Genomic DNA, 20,120 nt, shown 5'->3' with positions numbered 1-20,120 from the left:
AATTATAATTGTGGAAGTGTCGCTCACAAATACACGCGCATATGAGAAAACGTGTGTCCACCGAACCAGTCCAAATATGGTTCACTAAAGAGCTGAGGTCCTTAAAAACAGAAAATCGCGCTTTTTCAAATTATTCAAAAGGTCGGGCTCTCACTCCGACTACTTGCAGTACTCTATTTTGCGTCATAAATATTTTGAATTAAACAAAAAGTGCTATAATACATATATCTGCAAGATGAAAAGGAATTTAACTTGCAATCCGAAATCCTATGGTTTCGTTAAATCTAAACGAAGGGTTAAAGGGTTTCCGCCTGCTTTAAAATACCAGGAAGGTTTGTCTAGCGACGACCAAGACATTGCTAATTTCTTTGCACAATTTTTCAAGTCCAACTATTCCGCTGAACTTAACTCTTTTTCAAATGAATATCCATTTCAACTTAACTCACTTAACACAGTTAATATTCCAGCAATATCTCCTCATGAGGTTTTTTCATATTTAACGTCAGGCATGCTTAACCAACGAACCGATATCATTTCGTTACGATAATTAACGTTAATAAACGAAACAAAGTCATTTCGTTTCGTTTATTAACGTTAAGAACGTCAAATTAACGAAATGATTTTGTTTCGTTTTCTGCCCTATCAAAACGAAATCAAATTGTTTATGTTGATTATTAATTTCAAACTATGCTGGCAAAGCTGATTGATGACGGAGTCATTAAAGGTGAAAGCATTAGCCAAGCTGATTGCAACTTTTCTCATGAATTTTGACAGTACGAACATTTCTCAGAGTATTTTTGACATTACCACCAACGAATTACAAAAACAAATTACATGGAGTTTGTGTGTGTATGTCCGTTCGCTGTTACCACCTTACGGCTTCACCATGGCTATAGCATTGCCAGCACAATTCAAACATAAAGTATCACGTTTTTGTTAACGTTTTTAACGTTAACGAAAGCTTTTCGTTTCGGTTAAAAACGAGATACAATTTATCTTGATAATTTATTTATCGATAATATTTCGAAGTGTTTCAACAGAAACGGTGGAAATTTTTTGATAAACGATTAGGTTAACGTTAAGGTGCATCCCTGTTTAACGTCTTTGAAGGAATCTTACAAGTACGGTCCTGATTTAATTCCCACTTGCTTTCTTAAAAAATGTGCTGAATGCATTTAAGTTGTCGGCCATACCAAAGTTGTTTGAAGCTATAGTTACCAACCAGCTAACTTTTTCCATTTCTACTTTGATTGTAGAACAGCAACATGGGTTCTGTAAAGGCAAATCTACCATTACTAATCTACTTGAATTCACAATTGATGTTTCAAATGGATTTAGAGAAAATCTTCACACCGATGTTATTTATACAGATTTCAGTAAAGCATTTGACAAAGTATCCCACTCTTTACTTATCTACAAGCTTAATCGGCTTGGTTTCCAACCTGGTCTCACCCAGTGGATCTCGTCGTATCTCTGCGGTCGAACGCAAAAAGTTATTTTTAAAAATACTCTTTCTAATGTCATTGATGTTCCCTCTGGCGTCCCACAGGGCAGTCATCTAGGTCCAATTCTGTTCTTGCTATTTATTAATGATATTTGTACCACAATAAAATATTCCAAACTCCTAATGTATGCCGATGATGTAAAACTTCTTCGGTCGTATGCGTCTATCGAAGAACGCCCCTTGCTTCAAGCGGATTTAAACTGCCTAGTTACCTGGTGCAACGTGAACTCAAAGCTTAACCTCAATAAATGTAAATTCATGGCCCTCTCTCGGGGATCTTTGCCAGCAGCCTCTTATGTAATTAATAACACTGGACCACGAATTTCAACTTTTTCTCTTTACCAGAAACGCCGTTATGAAATTCGTATGTAAAATCATCCCCTGATTTCCAAAATTGAGTTCATTTTTGATTCTATGGTACCGTTTGTGAGATATTTGCAATTTACCATTATTCAAAAAAAACAAAAAGATGGCTCCCTTTAATTACGTATATCTCTCGAAGCAATTGCAAAAAAGTTTACAGAGTCGGAAAGAAAATAAAATTTGCTATAAATCCATCATACATTGTTTTTTGCTCAACCAGACAGTTTTCGAGATATTAGCTTATCATTTCAGATTTTTGTTTTTTTTTATGAAAAATATGAAAAAATTACTCTTTGTGAGGGCAGCATTCCAAAACCACAACTTTTTTTGTAGATATTTTTTTCTTTATGTGAAGCTCTGTTTAATTAGAAAAAAGATAAGAAAATCGATGCGAAACTACGTAAGTTATAAGCGATCAAATAAAAATACCCAGGTTGCGCAACTTCAATGTATGTATACATACATATATTAAAGGTATAAAGTGCAAATGGGATATTATCCGGATAAACGAATAACACCATAACAATGATAATACTTTTTCTTTAAATAAATCAAATAGTACTTTTAATACTCGAATTGTTTTATAGTAGGTAGAGTGGTTGCATCGAAAGGAAGAGTGGTTGGGTTCGAAACCTACCTGCTGTAGGCATGTAGTTATAAACATGTATTTCCGTCACTTATGGGTAAGTATGCAGGTAGATTTTCAAAATTATAAGACACAGACAACTTTTAAAGCCTACATCTAAAGCAGGTAGTATTTTCTTTTCCCGGCTTCGTATAAAAAGGAACCTATCTGTCTAGGTTAGACGGTTAAGCGCCAATTAAGTAAATAAGTTCTGTCTAGGTAAGATTTGATTTTTTCAATTTTATTCTTGTTCCGAGTATAAATATGAGTTAATGCGCCTTGAAACTTCATAACATCTGCAAGGCTCGCCGGAGATAGTTCAGTTCATAATTCAAACTTCAAAACCGTGATTTATTAAAAAACAATAAAATGAGTAAAAGGACGCGAGAATTTGAGTGTAATAACGATCCAGATATGCTCTGTTTCATGTGTGGCCAATATACTATCATAAGGCGAAGACGAGTGTTCTCAGATCATATCAAAACTTTATACTCGCAAGTATTTTGGCATTGAGCCTAAAAATGCTGAAAAACCATGGACACCGAATACTTTGTGTACATCGTGTCGAGTAGAATTGATTCAGTCGGAATCAGGACAACAAATAAAATTTGATACACCAATGATATGGAGAGAACCTACTTGCCATTCAATAGAGTGTTATATTTGTCAAACAAAAGTACTTGGCGTTGGAAGATCAGGAAGAGTAACCTATGCCAGCGTACCTACAGTGACATTACCAGCACTACATTCAACGGCAGTTGCGGATCCAGTTCCATTGTCAACAGTAATATCTGAGTGCGGGGAATCAAGTTGTACTGAACTGTCACAAGGACAACTTAGTGATTGGATGAGAGATTTGGAACTATCCAAGGAAAAGGCCGAGATCCACACTTCTCGTATGCAACAATTTAAATTTGTGTCATCCGATGTTAAGGTGATATATTGTAGAACTCGTCACGAACCATTTTCCAAACACTATACCAAGAAAGACAGTATAAGCTACTGCAACGACATTCCTGGTTTATTCAAAGAGTTTGGTCAAACATATGGTTCAAAAGATCGGCGATTGTTCATAGACAGCAATAAACTGGGTTTGAAGGCTGTATTATTGCATATTGGTAACAAAAAGCCTTCTATCCCGATCGCACATGCAGTAAATACAAAGGAAACCTACGAGGAAATGCAAAAACTACTCAAATTTATCAAATATGAAGAGCATGATTGGAATATATGTTCTGATCTCAAAGTCGTTGCAATGCTATGCGGTCTACAAGTGGCTACACCAAGCACTGCTGCTTCCTCTGCAAGTGGGATAGCCGAGCTCGTAAGGACCACTACGTCAGAAAGGATTGGCCGGAAAGAGTCGAGTTTATCGTTGGTGTGGATAACATCAAATGCACCCCTCTTGTCAAGAAAGAGAAAATCATACTTCCACCCTTACACATCAAGCTCGGTCTCATTAAAAACTTTGTTAAGGCTTTGGACAAAGAAGGCGAAGCATACGACTATTTGAAAACAATTTTTCCAGATATTTCTCAAGCCAAGATAAAGGAAAGTATTTTTGTTGGACCACAAATAAAAAAGTTGATCAACAATAATCAATTCAAAGGACTACTCTCATCAGTTGAGGCAGCAGCGTGGGAATCCTTTGAAAAGGTCGTTGCTTCTCTTCTCGGTAGACACAAAAGCCCTAACTACGAGCAGATATTGAACGACTTAATCAATAATTATGCGAAAATGGGTAAATATTAAAGGCTTATTAAAATTAATTTCCCAAAATTCTATAACTAATATTTTCTTTCCAGGCGTAAATATGTCTTTAAATATTCAATTTCTGCACTCACATTTGAGCTTTTTTCCGGCAAATCTTGGCGACGAAAGTGACGAACATGGCGAAAGGTTTCATCAGCAAATGAAATTAATTGAGAATCGATATCAAGGATTCTGGGACGTCACAATGATGGGTGATTACTGCTGGTTTCTCATAAAGGAAACCGATCCTAAACTGAATAAGCGTCAAACTAGAACACATAATTATTTCGACTACATAGTAAAGTCAAATTAAGATAAAGATTGTTAGACTATAGTATAAACATAAATAAATTTAAAAAAAAGTTAAAAATATGGGTAATTTCATTCATAAATTGAACTTTTAACTAAATAGAAACAGAGCATAGCTAGATATTTTACTCTTCTTTATACCATGCATACGTTTTGAGGTATACGTTGAAATTGCGCAACCTGGGTATTTTTATTTGATCGCTTATAACTTACGTAGTTTTGCATCGATTTTCTTCGATGATAGCTTATCTTTTTTCTAATTAAACAGAGCTTTACGTAAAGAAAAGAAAGTTGTGGTTTTGGAATGCTGCCCTCGCAAAGAGTAATTTTTTTCATATTTTTTCATAAAAAAAAAACCAAAAATCTGAAATGATAAGCTAATATCTCGAAAATTATCTGGTTGAGCAAAAAAACAATGTATGATGCATTTATAGAAAATTTTATCGTATTTCCGATTCTGTAAACGTTTTTGCAATTGCTTGACTCGTTCGTGAGATATACGTAATTAAAGGGAGCCATCTTTTTGGTTTTTCGAATAACGGTAAATTGCAAATATCTCAAAAATGGTACCATAGAATCAAAAATCAACTCGATTTTGGTGGTTTTACATACGAATTTCATAACGGCGTCTCTGGTAAATTTTGGCCGTCGACCAGTGTAATTTTTGTCTTTTACCAGTAAACTATTTTGTGGACTTGGGAGTCACGATAGATACTAAACTTAGTTTCAACCTTCATATTAATGGTACTGTGAATAAGGCCACCACTTTAGTTAGACCAATATTAGAATACGGATCAATAGTCTGGAATCCTAAATATCGAGTTCATGAAGATAGACTTAAATCAGTACAAAAGCAATTTTTACTTTTCTCTTTAAGAAATTTTCAGTGGGACTCTGCGTATAATCTTCCCCCTTATACTAGTCGGTTGAAGCTTATCAATCTTCCAACTCTTGCAAGTCGTAGAGAAATGCTAGGCGTAATATTTATGGCTAAACTACTGAATGGATTGATTTCTAGCCCAATTCTCTTAAACGAAGTAAACTTTAACGTCCCATCACGAGTGTCAAGACATTACAAACCTCTTCTTTTGAGGCAGTGTAGAACTAATTTCGAATTAAATGAACCTTTTCGGTGTTTGTGTCATGATTTCAACACTAATTCTTGTTCATTTGATATAACGGATTCACTTTTTACCAGAAAACTGTCCTATCCTATCTTAACTCGTAACAAAAATAAATAAATAAAATAAAAAATTTACGTACTAAAAAGTTCACTTACTTAACTATGTAGTATATGCATAATTTCTAACTGGTATTTATAATACTTAGCTGATGATTTTTATTCTGTAGCTGAACAGTTTTAGATCTCAACGCTTAACAAACCTCCGCCTATCAACAACTCGGCAAAAGCAAAAACAAATCCGCGCGTCATGCGGATGCGCCCCTCGCGTCGGTTGGGCGGGCTTTGGAGGGTATTAATCCGTTGGGTATTATTATTATTATTATTAGCCTTGTTTTTTAACACGCGTATATTCGTTTACGCTTAAACTTTATATGGACTGCTAAGAGACAAACCTTAAATACACCTCTGAAATTGCTGCGCATAAATTTTGTCCTACTAAATTTCAATAGGCATTATACTCAGATGTAACTGAAATATGTGTCTTTGTTTCACCCTCTACACTAATTCTATGTATTCTATGTGTTTCCACAATTCATCGCAACTGATTCAGCTATATGTTATACCCTATGGCCATCAGAGCGTTGTGTCTCCGCTTTTCGGTACACCCTGTTGCTGTAGCTAGTTGTTTAACCACAGCCGCTAGATGGGTCTCCTAAGCATTATCTAAGCGAGGATAGGCGTTTTTTTTCACGCGCAAACGAAACGTATACGCGTGTAAAAAAACACGGCTATTATAAAAGGCAGCAACAGTAGAGGCGCGACAATCAGTTTGATGTAAGACGCTATCTGGCGAGCAATAGTAGTGTTATTTTGAAAGTAGTCTAATAAAGGCCATTTTGCATTATTGAATAGTGGATTTATTTATTCAACAGTTTAGTGATTCGAACGTTAGCAGAAAGTTGCAAATAAGGGGAATTGCACTAAATTCGTTACAATTGGTATCAGAAGAGGAATTGTTGAATAAATTCCAGAGGACAACAAGGACATGGCAAAGTTAAGTGAATTGAAGATCCAGCAACTGAAGAAGGAGTTGGAGTGCCGTGGGTTGAATACAACAGGCATTAAACTCGAACTTCAGGTACGACTACGAGAGGCAATGGAATTAGAAGGAATTGACATGGAAGAGTATGACTTTCATCTTGATGGCGATGAGACAACAAAATTGGAGGAGAAAAACGAAACATCGCAGGCAGTTACCAGCACAGACTTGAACGTGGTATTGGCTGCAATATCTGCACATACATCGACAGTGGCATCCCAACTGGAATCGCAGGAGAACCGCATAACGTCAAAAATTGATGCACAAGAAACGCGTATTTCACAAATGTCGACACAGATTACATCCAAAAGGAAACTCAACTGGAAGAACAGAAAACATATATGGTATCCCAACTGGAAGAGCAAAAGACATATATGACATCTCAGTTGGCGGAGCAGTTGAAAGCACAGGAGGCCCGCATATCCTCGCAGCTGGAGGCACAGGAGATAAGGGTAACATCGAAGTTGGAGGCCCAGGATAGAAAAATTTTACAGTTTGAGAGGACGTATCGAGCAGTTACAACTAAATCGCCCAGCAGTTTCAACGAGTAATCCAAAGGTAAAAACACCATCCTTTGACGGTTCTGTTCCTTTCCAGGTCTTTAAGCTACAGTTTGAGAAGACCGCAGCAGTGAACAACTGGAATGCTGAAGATAAAGTTGCAGCTCTATTCGTAGCATTGAAGGGGCCACCAGCCGATATCCTACAGACGATTCCCGAAGGAGAGCGGAACAACTATGAAGCATTGATGGCCGCTGTCGAGAGACGTTATGGAAGCGAGAATAGAAAACAGATATACCTAATTGAGTTGCAAAACCGTCACCAAAGAGCTAAGGAGACTTTGCAGGAGTTTGCCTCGGATGTTGAAAGGTTGGCTCATATCGCAAATGCGGACGCACCCGTGGAATACACCGAGAGGGTAAAAATCCAGAGTTTTATAAATGGCATACGGGACGTGGAAACGAAGCGAGCTACATACGCAAACCCAAAGCTGACATTTGCTGAAACGGTATCACATGCATTGACTCAGGAAACTGCCTGCCTATTGAGTAAACCAGCATATAAGGCTCATCGTGTGGAAGTAGAAAGACCAGAGTGGGTATACAAAATTTTGGAAGCATTGAAGGGTACGCAGCAGAAGAATAATGATGCAGTCAAATGCTTTAAGTGTGGAAAGCCATGGCACATTACGCGTTATTGCAACACCAACCCTAACAATTCCAACAATGTGGGTGGCCGTAAACGCAGAGCTGAAGGAGATGAGCAGATCTCCAAGACCAATCAATCGTTAAACTAAAGCGAGTCAGCCGCAAGGGGCAACAGCTGGCTCCCTTATTTGAATGCCCCATAATCTCTATCTCGCAAATTGGAAGAGGGTCAAGCAATCTTACTGTTGGAAGGGCATGTGGATGGAAAGGAACTATTACTGACTGTAGATACGGGTGCATCCCATTCCATCATTCGATCAGATTTAGTCAACAAGAAGATAAGCTAAGGAGAACGAAAATCGACACTGATGATGGCACAACGGCGAAACCGGTTTGTCTCAAAACCAAATTTGACAAGGGATGACGGAAAATCGTTCCAATATACATCATTTATCCACCCTGTCGGAAAATCAACCAAACAAGATAAGTCAAGAAGATAAGACCATTGCTTGGAGCAAGATTACGTACAGCCACCGGAGAGGACACCCAGGTAATTGGAGAAGTAGCATGTGAAGTAGCAATTGGGAACGTCACGGTAGTACACAATTTTATAGTGGCAGAGATTGTTGATGAAATCATAATTGGAGTGGACTTCTTTCGACCAAGGCATAAGATCGATATGCAAAGCAAGACGATGCGATATAAGAACATGGATGTGCCACTTAATTTCGGCTACGAGAGAGGCTACAGCAGTAAACGAGTGCTGGTGGAAGAGAGTCAGCAAATACCACCAAAAGGTTGATGGAGATTGTGGGACAAACAAATTGTGGGTTGTAGAAGCAACAAACACATCAGCACTGAATATACTTGTAGGAAAAACCCTGGCTATGACAAAACAAGATGGACGTATTCCGGTAAGAGTACTCAATGAGTTCAAGTCACCACTCAAACTGACCAAAGGAGCTATTTTGGGAAGATGCCAAGAGGCTGAAGTAGTTATTAACTGTGAACAGGTCCAGGAACACGTTTCATCTAGTAATACTGATCTTTCAAATGACATAACAGCATGGACGCAGGGGCTAGAGGAAGCCTATCAGAGTAGGCGAAAACAACTGCTCCTAAAGTACGCGAACATATTTGACCAGGATGGTTCCAAACCAGGCCGCACCATCGTTGTGAAACATCAAATTGACACTGGAGATGTGAGGCCGATCCGTCAAGCTCCACGTAGTGTTCCACTGGCGAAGCGGGAAGTTGTGAGTTAAATCATACAAGAAATTAGCGACAGCGGCGTCATCGAACCATCAGCTAGTCCATGGAGCTCACCGGTAGTACTTGTAAAGAAGAAGGATGGAAAAATTAGGTTTTGCGTGGACTACCGGAAGTTGAATGACGTTACGAAAAAGGATAGCTACCCATTGCCAAGAATCGACGACACTCTGGACTCGCTATCTTGTACGAAATCGTTTTCCACACTGGACTTTAAAAGCGGTTACTGGCAAGTTGAGGTGAAGGAGGAAGATAAAGAGAAAACAGTCTTCAGTGTCGGTGATGATCTTTGGCTATTTACAGTGATGCCTTTTGGACTTTGTAATGCACCAGCTACCTTTGAGAGACTCATGCACCAGGTACTGAAAGGACTACATTGGAAAACATGCTTGGTGTACCTGGACGACATCATCGTATTGGGCAAGAACTTTGAAGAACATCTTAAGAACTTGGAGGAAGTTTTCCAGAGAATAGCTGGCGCTGGTCTGAAGTTAAGTCCCAAAAAGTGTGCGCTGTTTAAAAAGGAAGTAAACTATTTGGGTCGCAAGGTAACGACAGAGGGCATCTGCACTGCGAACGAAAAGATAGAGGCTGTAAAGGATTGGCCAAGACCACGGAACCTACATGAATTGAGAAGTTTCCTTGGGCTGTGCACATATTACCGCCGATTTGTACCAAATTTTTCCAGCGTAGCCCATAGCCTCCATGAGTTTACAAGAAAAAATAAAGCTTTTGAATGGAAGAAGGAGCAAGAACTGGCTTTCCAAACATTGAAGTAGCGTTTGTGCACTGCCCCAATTTTAGCATATCCGATTCCAGGAGCAACATTTATTCTAGATACAGATGCGAGTGGATATGCTATAGGAGGCGTTTTATCACAACTGGTCGATGGACAGGTAGTAGTTGCATATTACAGCCATTCGATTGGAAAACCAGAGATGAACTATTGCGTTACACGGAGAGAGCTGTTAGCATTGGTAGAGAGCATTAAACATTTTCACAAATACCTCTACGGCCAGCGATTTCGCGTCAGGACAGATGACGCAGCGTTGAAATGGCTTCTGCAGTTCCGTAATCCTGAAGGACAATTGGCACGGTGGATCGAGCGAATACAAAGCTATGACTTTTCCACTGAGCATCGAAAAGGTAGTACCCATGGAAATGCTGATGCAATGTCACGAAGAACATGTAGTTTGGAATGCAAGCACTGGTCAAAGGCCGAGGCTAAAGAAGACATTATAGATGTCCGGCTAATGGCTATAACGTGTACGGATGAATGGGACAAGGAACAACTAAGAAAGTGTCAGCTGGAAGATACAGATCTGTCACATGTTATGCAAGGGCTCGAACGAAACGAAAGGCCAAACAGAGAGGAGATGTCCGCAGAGTCCCATTGCGAAGTCATATTGGGCACAGTGGAACAGTTTAGAATTGATATCCGGTTGCTTGCATCGAGTATGGGAGATGGGATGGTCAATGCAAGAAGAAACTGATAGTTGTTCTCAGAAAGAGGATTACTGACGTGCTCAGCGAGCTGCATAACGGTCCAATCGGAGGTCATCTTGGAATCACGAAGACGCTCGAGAAGATTAAATAGAGATTCTATTGGGTTGGTTGCCGTTAGTCGGTCACTGAGTGGATTTGCGAACTGCGAGGTTTGCAGCAGAGCGAAAGGGCCCAAAACCCGAAGTCATGGCCAGATGAAGCAATATAACTCAGGTGCACCATTTGAAAGAATCGCTATGGATGTCGCAGGTCCATCTACTAGCAACTGCGGAAACAAATATGTACTGGTGGTTATGGATTATTTCAGCAAATGGCCAGAGGTATACCCAATCCCAAATCAAGAAGCGGAAACAGTAGCAGAAGTGTTTATAAACAATTGGGTTGCGAGGTATGGTGTACCAATGGAGTTACATTCTGACCAAGGCAGGAATTTCGAATCAGCTGTGTTCCAGGAAATGTGTAAGAAGTTGGGCATTCGAAAAACACGGACAACTGCATTGCATCCTCAGTCCGATGGTATGGTGGAATGTTTCAATAGAACATTGGAGGAGCATTTAAGGAAAGTAGTAGACAAGTACCATAAGTACCATAAGGATACACACATATCATTATTCTTGATGGCTTACCGATCGGCAGTGCATGAGACAACGGGACCAAACTCCCGCAAAGGTAATTTTTGGCAATGACCTTCGACTGCCAGCTGATTTGAAGTATGGAATAGATGCCGAGGCGGAGAGAAATGCCAAGAAATCCACTGGTGTCTTGGAAGAAGAGCTGAGAGAGATACACGATCTGGTAAGGCAACGAGCCAAGATTATGAGTGACAAGATAAAAGCGAGGTACGATAAAGCAATTAATTCGGAAGGGTTTCAGGAAGGAGATTTGGTGCTGTTATACGACCCACAACGAAAAAAGGTTTGTCCCCGAAATTGCAGTGTAATTGGGAAGGCCCATACAAAGTTATAAAACGGACCAACGATGTAGTGTACCGCATACAAACCATTGGCAAACCACGAACCAAAATGAAAGTGGTTCATTTGGAAAGGCTGGCAGCGTTTAGATCGAGAGATTTGTCTGATCGGGACGATCTAAGCTAAGCGGTGACTTGTATGCATATCAATAGATCAATAATTATGTCTACACATATGTGCGTACACGCAGAGGAGAAGAGACGCACATACACATGCAGATATCTTATCTGAGATGCTGCCAAAAGTATGCAGTTATAATTGTGGAAGTATCGCTCACAAATACACGCGCATATGAGAAGCTATACACGTGCATCTGTAGTTATAATTTTATAGCAGTAACTAAGTAAATTCTGGAAGCGCCTAGAAGATGCAACGAGGAAATCATAGAGTATAAAAGGCAGCAACAGTAGAGGCGCGACAATCAGTTTGATGTAAGATGCTATCTGGCGAGCAATAGTAGTGTTATTTTGAAAGTAGGCTAATAAAGGCCATTTTGCATTATTGAATAGTGGAGTTAATTATTCAACAGTTTAGTGATTCGAACGTTAACAGAAAGTTGCAAATAAGAGGAATTGCACTAAATTCGTTACAATATGTTACGTTCTAATGAAGCGTGATACAGATACGGATAGTAATTTAACATGCAAATGCAACAACAAATTGATCCATATGGGTCACATTGTTGATGCTTTTGCATGTTAAATCTCTATCCGTATCTGGATCACATTTCATTGGAATACGAGGATAGCCCAAGGCCAGGCAGCGACATATATTTTTGAAATTAAGGCAGTGTTGCCAAACTAAGAAAGACAATAAATCAACAAATTATCTGGCTCATAAATTGAAGCAGGGCTCGTATTAGGTGTTACGAACAGTGACTGAAACCATTTTCAATCAAGCGATAGCTTGATAGCTGTCAAACTATTTCTAAAGATTATAATAATAAATGGTTCTAACGAGTACTATTTGCCGCTAGTTCGCATATGCCATTAATCCGATCGACCAGTTCAAAGCTATTGTGATTTAAAAAATGAGTTTCGATCACGTATCGGAACACGTATGTATCACGGGCACAAACTTTGATCTGGATTTATCTGGGTCAAATCGTTGTTGTTGCATTTACATGCCAAATTCTTTATCTGGTTCCGTATCATTACGACGGGATGATGGCTAATATTAAGTTTGGTAGCTACCTAGGGTTACCACCTAATTTTATAACATTTTTTTCATACATCCGTTACTATGCTTGAAAATGACTTGGCCCCTTTGGATAAAAATATGTTTGTAAGTTGCACCCTCTACGATGCCGGTGTTAGGTTGAACTGGCTGGTCCGTGAAGACCTCAAATAGACTGAATTGAGTCCATAACCTAAATATTATTCTGAGTCGGAAGCATTATTTGCTCATGGTAGATCATAGTTTTTATAGTTAAGATGTATCTATCGCTTAAATGCTTCAACATTTTTTAACATCTCAACTAAGTAGCTCTTTTATTTTAATTTTATTTTCAGGCCTATTTATTTATTTCCGTCGGTGTATTGACACTCAGCCTCATCGTTTGTTATATCCTCTACAAACGATGGCAACGTAATAAACAACGTCAAGAACTCTTACAAGCACAAATACGTGGCACATCAACAGGAGCTGCCGGTGATATGACCGGATTACGGTTTCGTAAACGTGACAAAATGCTCTTTTACGGCCGAAGAATGTTGCGTAAGGTGAAAAATGTATCCGGCCAAGTATATGGCGGGCAAGGACGCAAACGTAAAGCGGTTATGCGTTTCGCGAAACGTATCCTACAGCTACGTCGTGAGAATATACCAATGCTGCTGAATACGGCTGAACCACCAGCCGAATACCTTCAAGAAACAATGGAAGGTACCGATCGTGTGCCGCCTGATGCACTCTACATGCTACAAAGCATACGCATATTTGGTCACTTTGAAAAACCCATATTTCTCAAGCTCTGCAAGCACACCGAAGTATTGACTTTGGAACCTGGTGATTTTTTGTTCAAGATTACAGATTCTGATGATAGTGTTTTCATTGTACAATCTGGTGTGGTGCATGTCTTCATTTCGAATGCCGATGGGACTGGGTTATCGTTGAAAACAGTGAAAAAAGGTGAATCCGTGACATCGCTTTTGAGCTTCATTGATGTGCTATCTGGTAATCCGAGCTATTATAAAACTGTCACAGCAAAAGCTATGGAGAAATCGGTTGTCATACGGCTACCAATGCAAGTAAGTTCTAGTTTATAAATTATGCAGATTTATCATATTTTTCGTTATCTAAACTTACATCATTATTTTTTGTGCAGGCCTTTGAAGAAGTCTTCAACGAAAATCCAGATATTATGATACGCGTTATTCAAGTTATTATGGTACGCTTGCAACGCGTACTCTTTACTGCCCTGCGCACATATCTCGGTCTAAATTCGGAGTTGGTGCAAAGTCATATGCGCATTAAGAAGAGTGCTGGTGCTACAATACTGAAAACATCGCCACTTTATCGGCGTTCCACACAACCAGACCCTATACAGCATTCATTGTCGGATTATATGCCACCACCCGATATGCTGGTCGATTTGGCACATGATGCAGAACGTCATACGAACTCTCACGCTGCTTCTAATAATGCTGCAACACAATCAACTCAAAACAGCAGTAACATGGCTGCGCCTAACACTGGCGCTGGTAGTGTTACCGGTAGCGCACAACCTTCAACCTTAGCTAGTTCCCGTACAAATAGTATGGGTAATTTAGTGGCACGTCGTTATTCCCTCGTAAATGCTGAAGCTTTAGCCAATGCTGCAAATGCTGAATTGTCTAGCTTGCGCGGTTATGCATTGGATTGTTTTCTACGTGAACTCGGCTTGCCGGAAGAGGATCGCGCTTTCATCGATCCTCACGTTGAATTGGCTGAAGTGCAAGCTAATATAGCGCTAATCAATGAAGGAAATGTAGATGTAAGTGGAGTAGGGGAATAAAGTAGCATAATCGATCCATTTCGGGTTTCTGAGTGCGGGATATAAATATACTGATGTGAACATGTTAATTATAGTTTGGGTGGTGAGCTACTGGATTCCTTCATCTGATTGCCGCTGGCTGTGCTTTAAAGTAAAATTGTATAGTGGGTGAGGGTATTTTCTGATAATCTTTTCTCGGATATTTAGGGCGAAGGCCAAGTTGGCGCACCACTTCACCTTGCCGCGTTCAACTACGGAATCATCCATTTAATAATTAATCAGTAGCAGATGTCCATCAAGAGCTTTTTTTTTTTTTTGAATTTCCTAACAAAACGTTCCGGTTGCGTTAAATACATCCCTGAAAAGGGATTTGTTGGCATTAATATGGCGATCCCAGTCCATGATCATGACATGCCATGACTTTCTGGGAAAAATGGAAGGTAGATGAATACAAAATGTTATAGAGCCGAGCAAAGCGAAAATAGAGAACAATGACAGGAACAATGACTCTTATTTCGCGGGAGGATGGTGTATAATTATCCGCCTATCAGAAAGCTATCTGGGTCCCACTACCGTGACTTCTCACCACCCCAACTTGCAGCGATGTAACAGTTTTTTCTTAATATATGGAGTCATTCTTCTTAAAATAACATAACATGAGTAACATAACAACAACAACAACATGAGTAACATAAAATTATATTAAACAAATTTTCTATTTTATATCATAAGGATATTTGTATATGGATTGTGCTCACTGGTGCTTTGAATGTATATCAATGTAACGTAGACGTAACTCGCTCAGTACAAACAAAGCGTTCGGATGTTTATATATACACAGTGCATGCTGGAGAAATTGTTGGCGCATTGGCAGTACTCACAGGTGAAGCAAGCACATATACAATTAAAACAAAATACATTTCTCGCTTAGCTTTTATACGAAGACCGGGTGTTTATGCGTAAGTAATTTACAATTGGAAATTTGAAAGAAATAATAATTTATATATATATATGCTCTTATACGTAGGATAATGCGCGAACGTCCACGTATTGTTCTAGATCTAGGCAATTGCGAAGTACGTCGCCTTTCACCCCTGGTACGTCAATGTGATTACGCACTCGATTGGGTTTTCCTTGAATCTGGACGTGCTGTCTATCGTCAAGATGAGCATAGTGATAGTACTTATATTGTATTAAGTGGTCGTATGCGTTCAGTGATAACACAAACAAGTGGTAAAAAAGAGATTGTCGGTGAATATGGCAAAGGTGATCTTGTCGGATTGGTAGAAATGATAACAGAAACTTGTCGTACAACAACTGTAATGGCTGTACGTGATTCGGAGTTGGCGAAATTGCCGGAAGGTCTTTTCAATGCAATTAAATTGCGCTATCCAATTGTTGTTACGAAATTGATCAGTTTGTTAAGCCATCGTATTTTGGGTACGATGCAGACACGTTATGCTAGCACAGCGGCTCCATTAGAAGCCAATCCGGTCACACATAAATACTCTACTGTGGCAGTAGTGCCGGTCAGTGATGATGTACCGATGACAGCCTTTACTTATGAATTGTATCATTCGTTGTGCGCCATTGGTAAGTACTTTTTATAGTTTATCTTATCTTTCGTTTGGAATTTGTAGCTCAATTACACTAAACGCCTGGATGGATTTAGGTGAAATTTGGCACGCCGATAGCCAATTGTCGAGAAGGATCTACTAGTTAGCAATATAGTTCTGCTCGCCTAACTAAAAAAAGGCCCTAATATTTGGTATCCAGGTCATTGAGGTCTTGATAATTGTGCAATTGAGACACCGCAAGGCTCTATTTCGGGTTTAGATACTGTAGCTTTGCGACCATGCAAGGAAGACTAATGCTACGCTTTTGGGATAACTTTAGCTGTTTCGAGCTCATTACGGAACTCCCTTGGATACACATCGGGATGATTTGGAAATCGGTTGCTGGATCATTTCGGTACTATCTGCGGCTCATATCGGTACAACTTTGGGATAGTATTGAGAATGTTTTCGAGTTCAATTTAGATTATTTCCGGGCCTTTTTAGGATCATTTTGGTAATATTTCGAGATCATTTCGAAGCTATTTCAGGATAATTTTGTTATTGTTTCGGGGGTAGTTTTGGTACGATCTCTTGATTAATTGGTGATTAGTTTCTGATAATTTTTGGTCGATTTTTTGGGGTTTTTCGCGATAACCACGGACATATCGGGTATGGTTTGCAGAATCATATCAGGACCATTTCTGGACCGTTTTAAAGACCGTATCGGTTATTGTTACAGACTCGTTTATGTATTACTTTCGAATAATTTCGGAACCACTTCGGGACTATCTTCGAAACATTTTGGGACTCCTTTTGGATGGTTTCGAAATAGTTTTCAGATCTATTGAGGTCTATTTCGGGATCATATTGCAACTACTTCGGATCAGTTTGGGATAATTTCGCGTCTGCCTTAGGATCATTTCTAAGCTATAAATAATTTTCCAATTATGTCGGGCTGTTTTCAGGATCAGAAAATTTTCTTAAGAACCATAATGTACTATTTCGGCAACATTTCGAATTTCGAGTTCAAGTCCATGTTGCCCCATAGACACGTTTTAGCTCTAATAATATGACATATCATATAAACCAAAACTAAAATATGTTTCATCAATTACAGGTCCAACATTGCGTCTCACATCTGAGACGGTTCGAAAACAACTTGGCATGCACATCTTCGAGCCAAGCAATGAATATCGCATGACCTCATGGCTCGCGCAACAGGAGGATCGTAACAGCATCACACTGTATCAATGTGATTCATCACTTAGCGCTTGGACGCAACGTTGTATGCGACAAGCAGATGTAGTTCTAATCGTCGGACTCGGTGATCATAGTCCAATAGTTGGTAAATTTGAACGCGAAATTGATCGATTAGCATTACGTACACAAAAAGAACTCGTTTTACTCTATCATGAATCGAGTAACGTAAAACCGAAAAATACGTTAAATTGGTTGAATGTCAGACCATGGGTAACAAAACATCATCACCTGCAGTGTCCGAAACGCATGTTTACGCGTAAAAGTCAATATCGTATTGTAAGAAATATTTATTTCAAGTTTTCGCGAGAATCAAATTTTTTTAATTGTACTTTATCTTTTCTTACAGAACGATTTGTACAGTCGGGTACTTATGTCCGAACCAAATATGCATTCAGATTGTTCGCGTTTAGCACGTTGGCTAACAGGCAATTCAATTGGTTTGGTTTTAGGTGGTGGTGGGGCACGCGGCTCAGCACATATTGGTATGTTGAAAGCGATACAAGAAGCTGGCATACCCATCGATATGGTTGGTGGTGTTAGTATCGGCGCTCTAATGGGTGCATTGTGGTGTGCAGAGCGCAATATGACAACTGTTACACAGAAAGCGCGTGAATGGTCAAATGTATGTAGGACTATTGTTAAAGCTGAAATTAGTTATTTAGAAAAACTAAAAAGAAAAAGATATAACCAGCCTTGGTTTAAAGCACCAAGTATCCTCATCACACTTCTTTAAGCGTTTTTTAACACATACACGTTGATAATATTCAAAAACCCACTTATCACAAGTTTACATTACTTGTACATTGTTGTAATTAGTTGATTATTCGCTTAAAATGGGCAAACTTGAAATTAAGAAAGCAAACTTTGTTGGATTAGCCGGCACGTGAGAACCTCACATAGACTGAATGTGTCTATAATCTTTTGTCGTTAGAGGATTTCGATGTCGATTCGGGAATGGTCATGCCTATTTAATAGCGCGAAGAATTATTAATACAACAACAACATAGTATTTCCTAATTCGATCTGCCTAAATACTAACAATAACTTCCTTACGTCGAAAATCCATATCTTTAAATATTCAGCTGTATATACTACGTAAGACGTAAGGTCTATGATGATTACTACAGTGTACTATTTCTAGGTAAATATTTTACACAGTTACACAGCTTGGCAAAAAGTGTACCATCTGATATATCAGTCGTGTTAAGGATGTCTGTAACTGTGTTTCGATCTTAGTTCATTAATTGAGAAACTTAAGCTTTTTTCAAATCCCTAAAGTATACATATTGATGAAACTGTTTTTTTTCCTTTTAGTGCTCACAGCCTAGTGAGCCAACTTAATATAGCATTGTCGTTGATTTATTAACTAGCCTATAACCCCACCCCGTAACCCCAGCGGGTTAGGGGATCAGAATATACCCGCGGTAGGTAAGCCTGTCGTAAGAGGCGACTAAAATACCAGATTCTAGGGGCTGTATAGCGCAACCTTTCAGGTTGCCAGCGCAATATATAGCTTCTCCAAACCCAATTGTCAACCTCACCTATCCGCGGCGAATCCTGTTTCACTAACAGACGACGCTCTGGCGACCCCAAGCTCCTCATGGAACTTGGGGGTAGGGAGGGAGGGAATGGCCTGAAGGTTTAATGTGGCCACATAAATCGTTCCCGAGATGGTCGGGCTAGCACCTTAATGGTGCTATGGTACCGGAGCGTACCGGATTTGTATTCGGCAAAGGACCATCACATCGATAACACTCCCCAAAGCCTTCGGGGAGCAACCTTATCGCTACAACAACAACAACAACAACCCACCCCGTACGCATGAAGGAACTAAAACATAAATAAAGTAAAGTTTAAAAGTTTAAATGTTATTTATTCGTTGCGAAAATATCAGCTCACTTACGTGGTTTATTTTATAAAGACAAAAACAAATTCAAATCGCCTGATGGTTTCTCCCTCCTAAGTGGAATAAGTAGCTAAAGTAGATTGAAACCAGTACGTACTCCATAAGCAGTTATAGTAAGTAATATTGTATGAATTTAAATGTTACCTGCGCGGTATAAGGGAAATGTAGTGGAAGTTTAATGAGGAAACTTGTTTTGTGTTTTTGTTTTTTTAATACTATAATTTCTATCAAATTATAATTATTAACCAAGGCGAATCCATGTCAGAAGATGGCAAAGGCGAATTCAACCAATGCGCCGTGCAGAAGAATGTCAAGTCAAAAGCAAATTTGCATTGATTTCGATTAATTAACATGTTGTTGTACTAGACGTTATATGAAAAACAAGTAAGGACGGCAAAATTAGGGTGTAACCGAACATTGCATACTCAGCTGCCAAATTACAGCTTGCAAAACTTTTAAATTACCTTCTTTTAAAAGTGGGCGGCGCCACACCCATTGTCCAAAGTTTTACTAATTTTCTATTCTGCGTCATAAGGTCAATCCACCCACCAAGTTTCATCGATTTATCCGTCTTTGGTAATGAATTATTGCACAATTTCGGTTTTTCGAAATTTGCGATATCGAAAAAGTGGGCGTGGTTATGGTCCGATTTCGTTCATTTTAAACAGCGATGAGTGCCCAGGAACTTGCATACCAAATTTCATTAAGACAACTTAAACTTTACTCAAGTTATCGTGTTTGCGGACGGACGGACGGACA

The 20,120-nt window shown here is 39.2% G+C and overlaps 1 protein-coding gene across 3 annotated transcripts in view; it reads left to right on the top strand.

Moving 5' to 3' along the window:
• sws (patatin like phospholipase domain containing sws) overlaps positions 1-20,120 on the top strand; it is a 90,114-nt gene that overhangs the window by 31,348 nt on the left and 38,646 nt on the right. For all 3 annotated transcript variants that reach the window (XM_067783920.1, XM_067783919.1, XM_067783918.1), the window contains exons 2-7: positions 13,180-13,914; positions 13,992-14,639; positions 15,372-15,598; positions 15,667-16,232; positions 17,313-17,731; positions 17,802-18,077. In XM_067783920.1, coding sequence (XP_067640021.1) covers positions 13,180-13,914; positions 13,992-14,639; positions 15,372-15,598; positions 15,667-16,232; positions 17,313-17,731; positions 17,802-18,077 — 2,871 coding nt within the window. The remainder of the gene's footprint in view (positions 1-13,179; positions 13,915-13,991; positions 14,640-15,371; positions 15,599-15,666; positions 16,233-17,312; positions 17,732-17,801; positions 18,078-20,120) is intronic.

The sequence above is a fragment of the Eurosta solidaginis genome, chromosome 4 (genome assembly GCF_040869045.1).
Source record: "Eurosta solidaginis isolate ZX-2024a chromosome 4, ASM4086904v1, whole genome shotgun sequence".
Taxonomy (NCBI): domain Eukaryota; kingdom Metazoa; phylum Arthropoda; class Insecta; order Diptera; family Tephritidae; genus Eurosta; species Eurosta solidaginis.
Note: the sequence above shows the minus strand (reverse complement) of the source record. Positions and strands in the feature narration are given on the sequence as shown.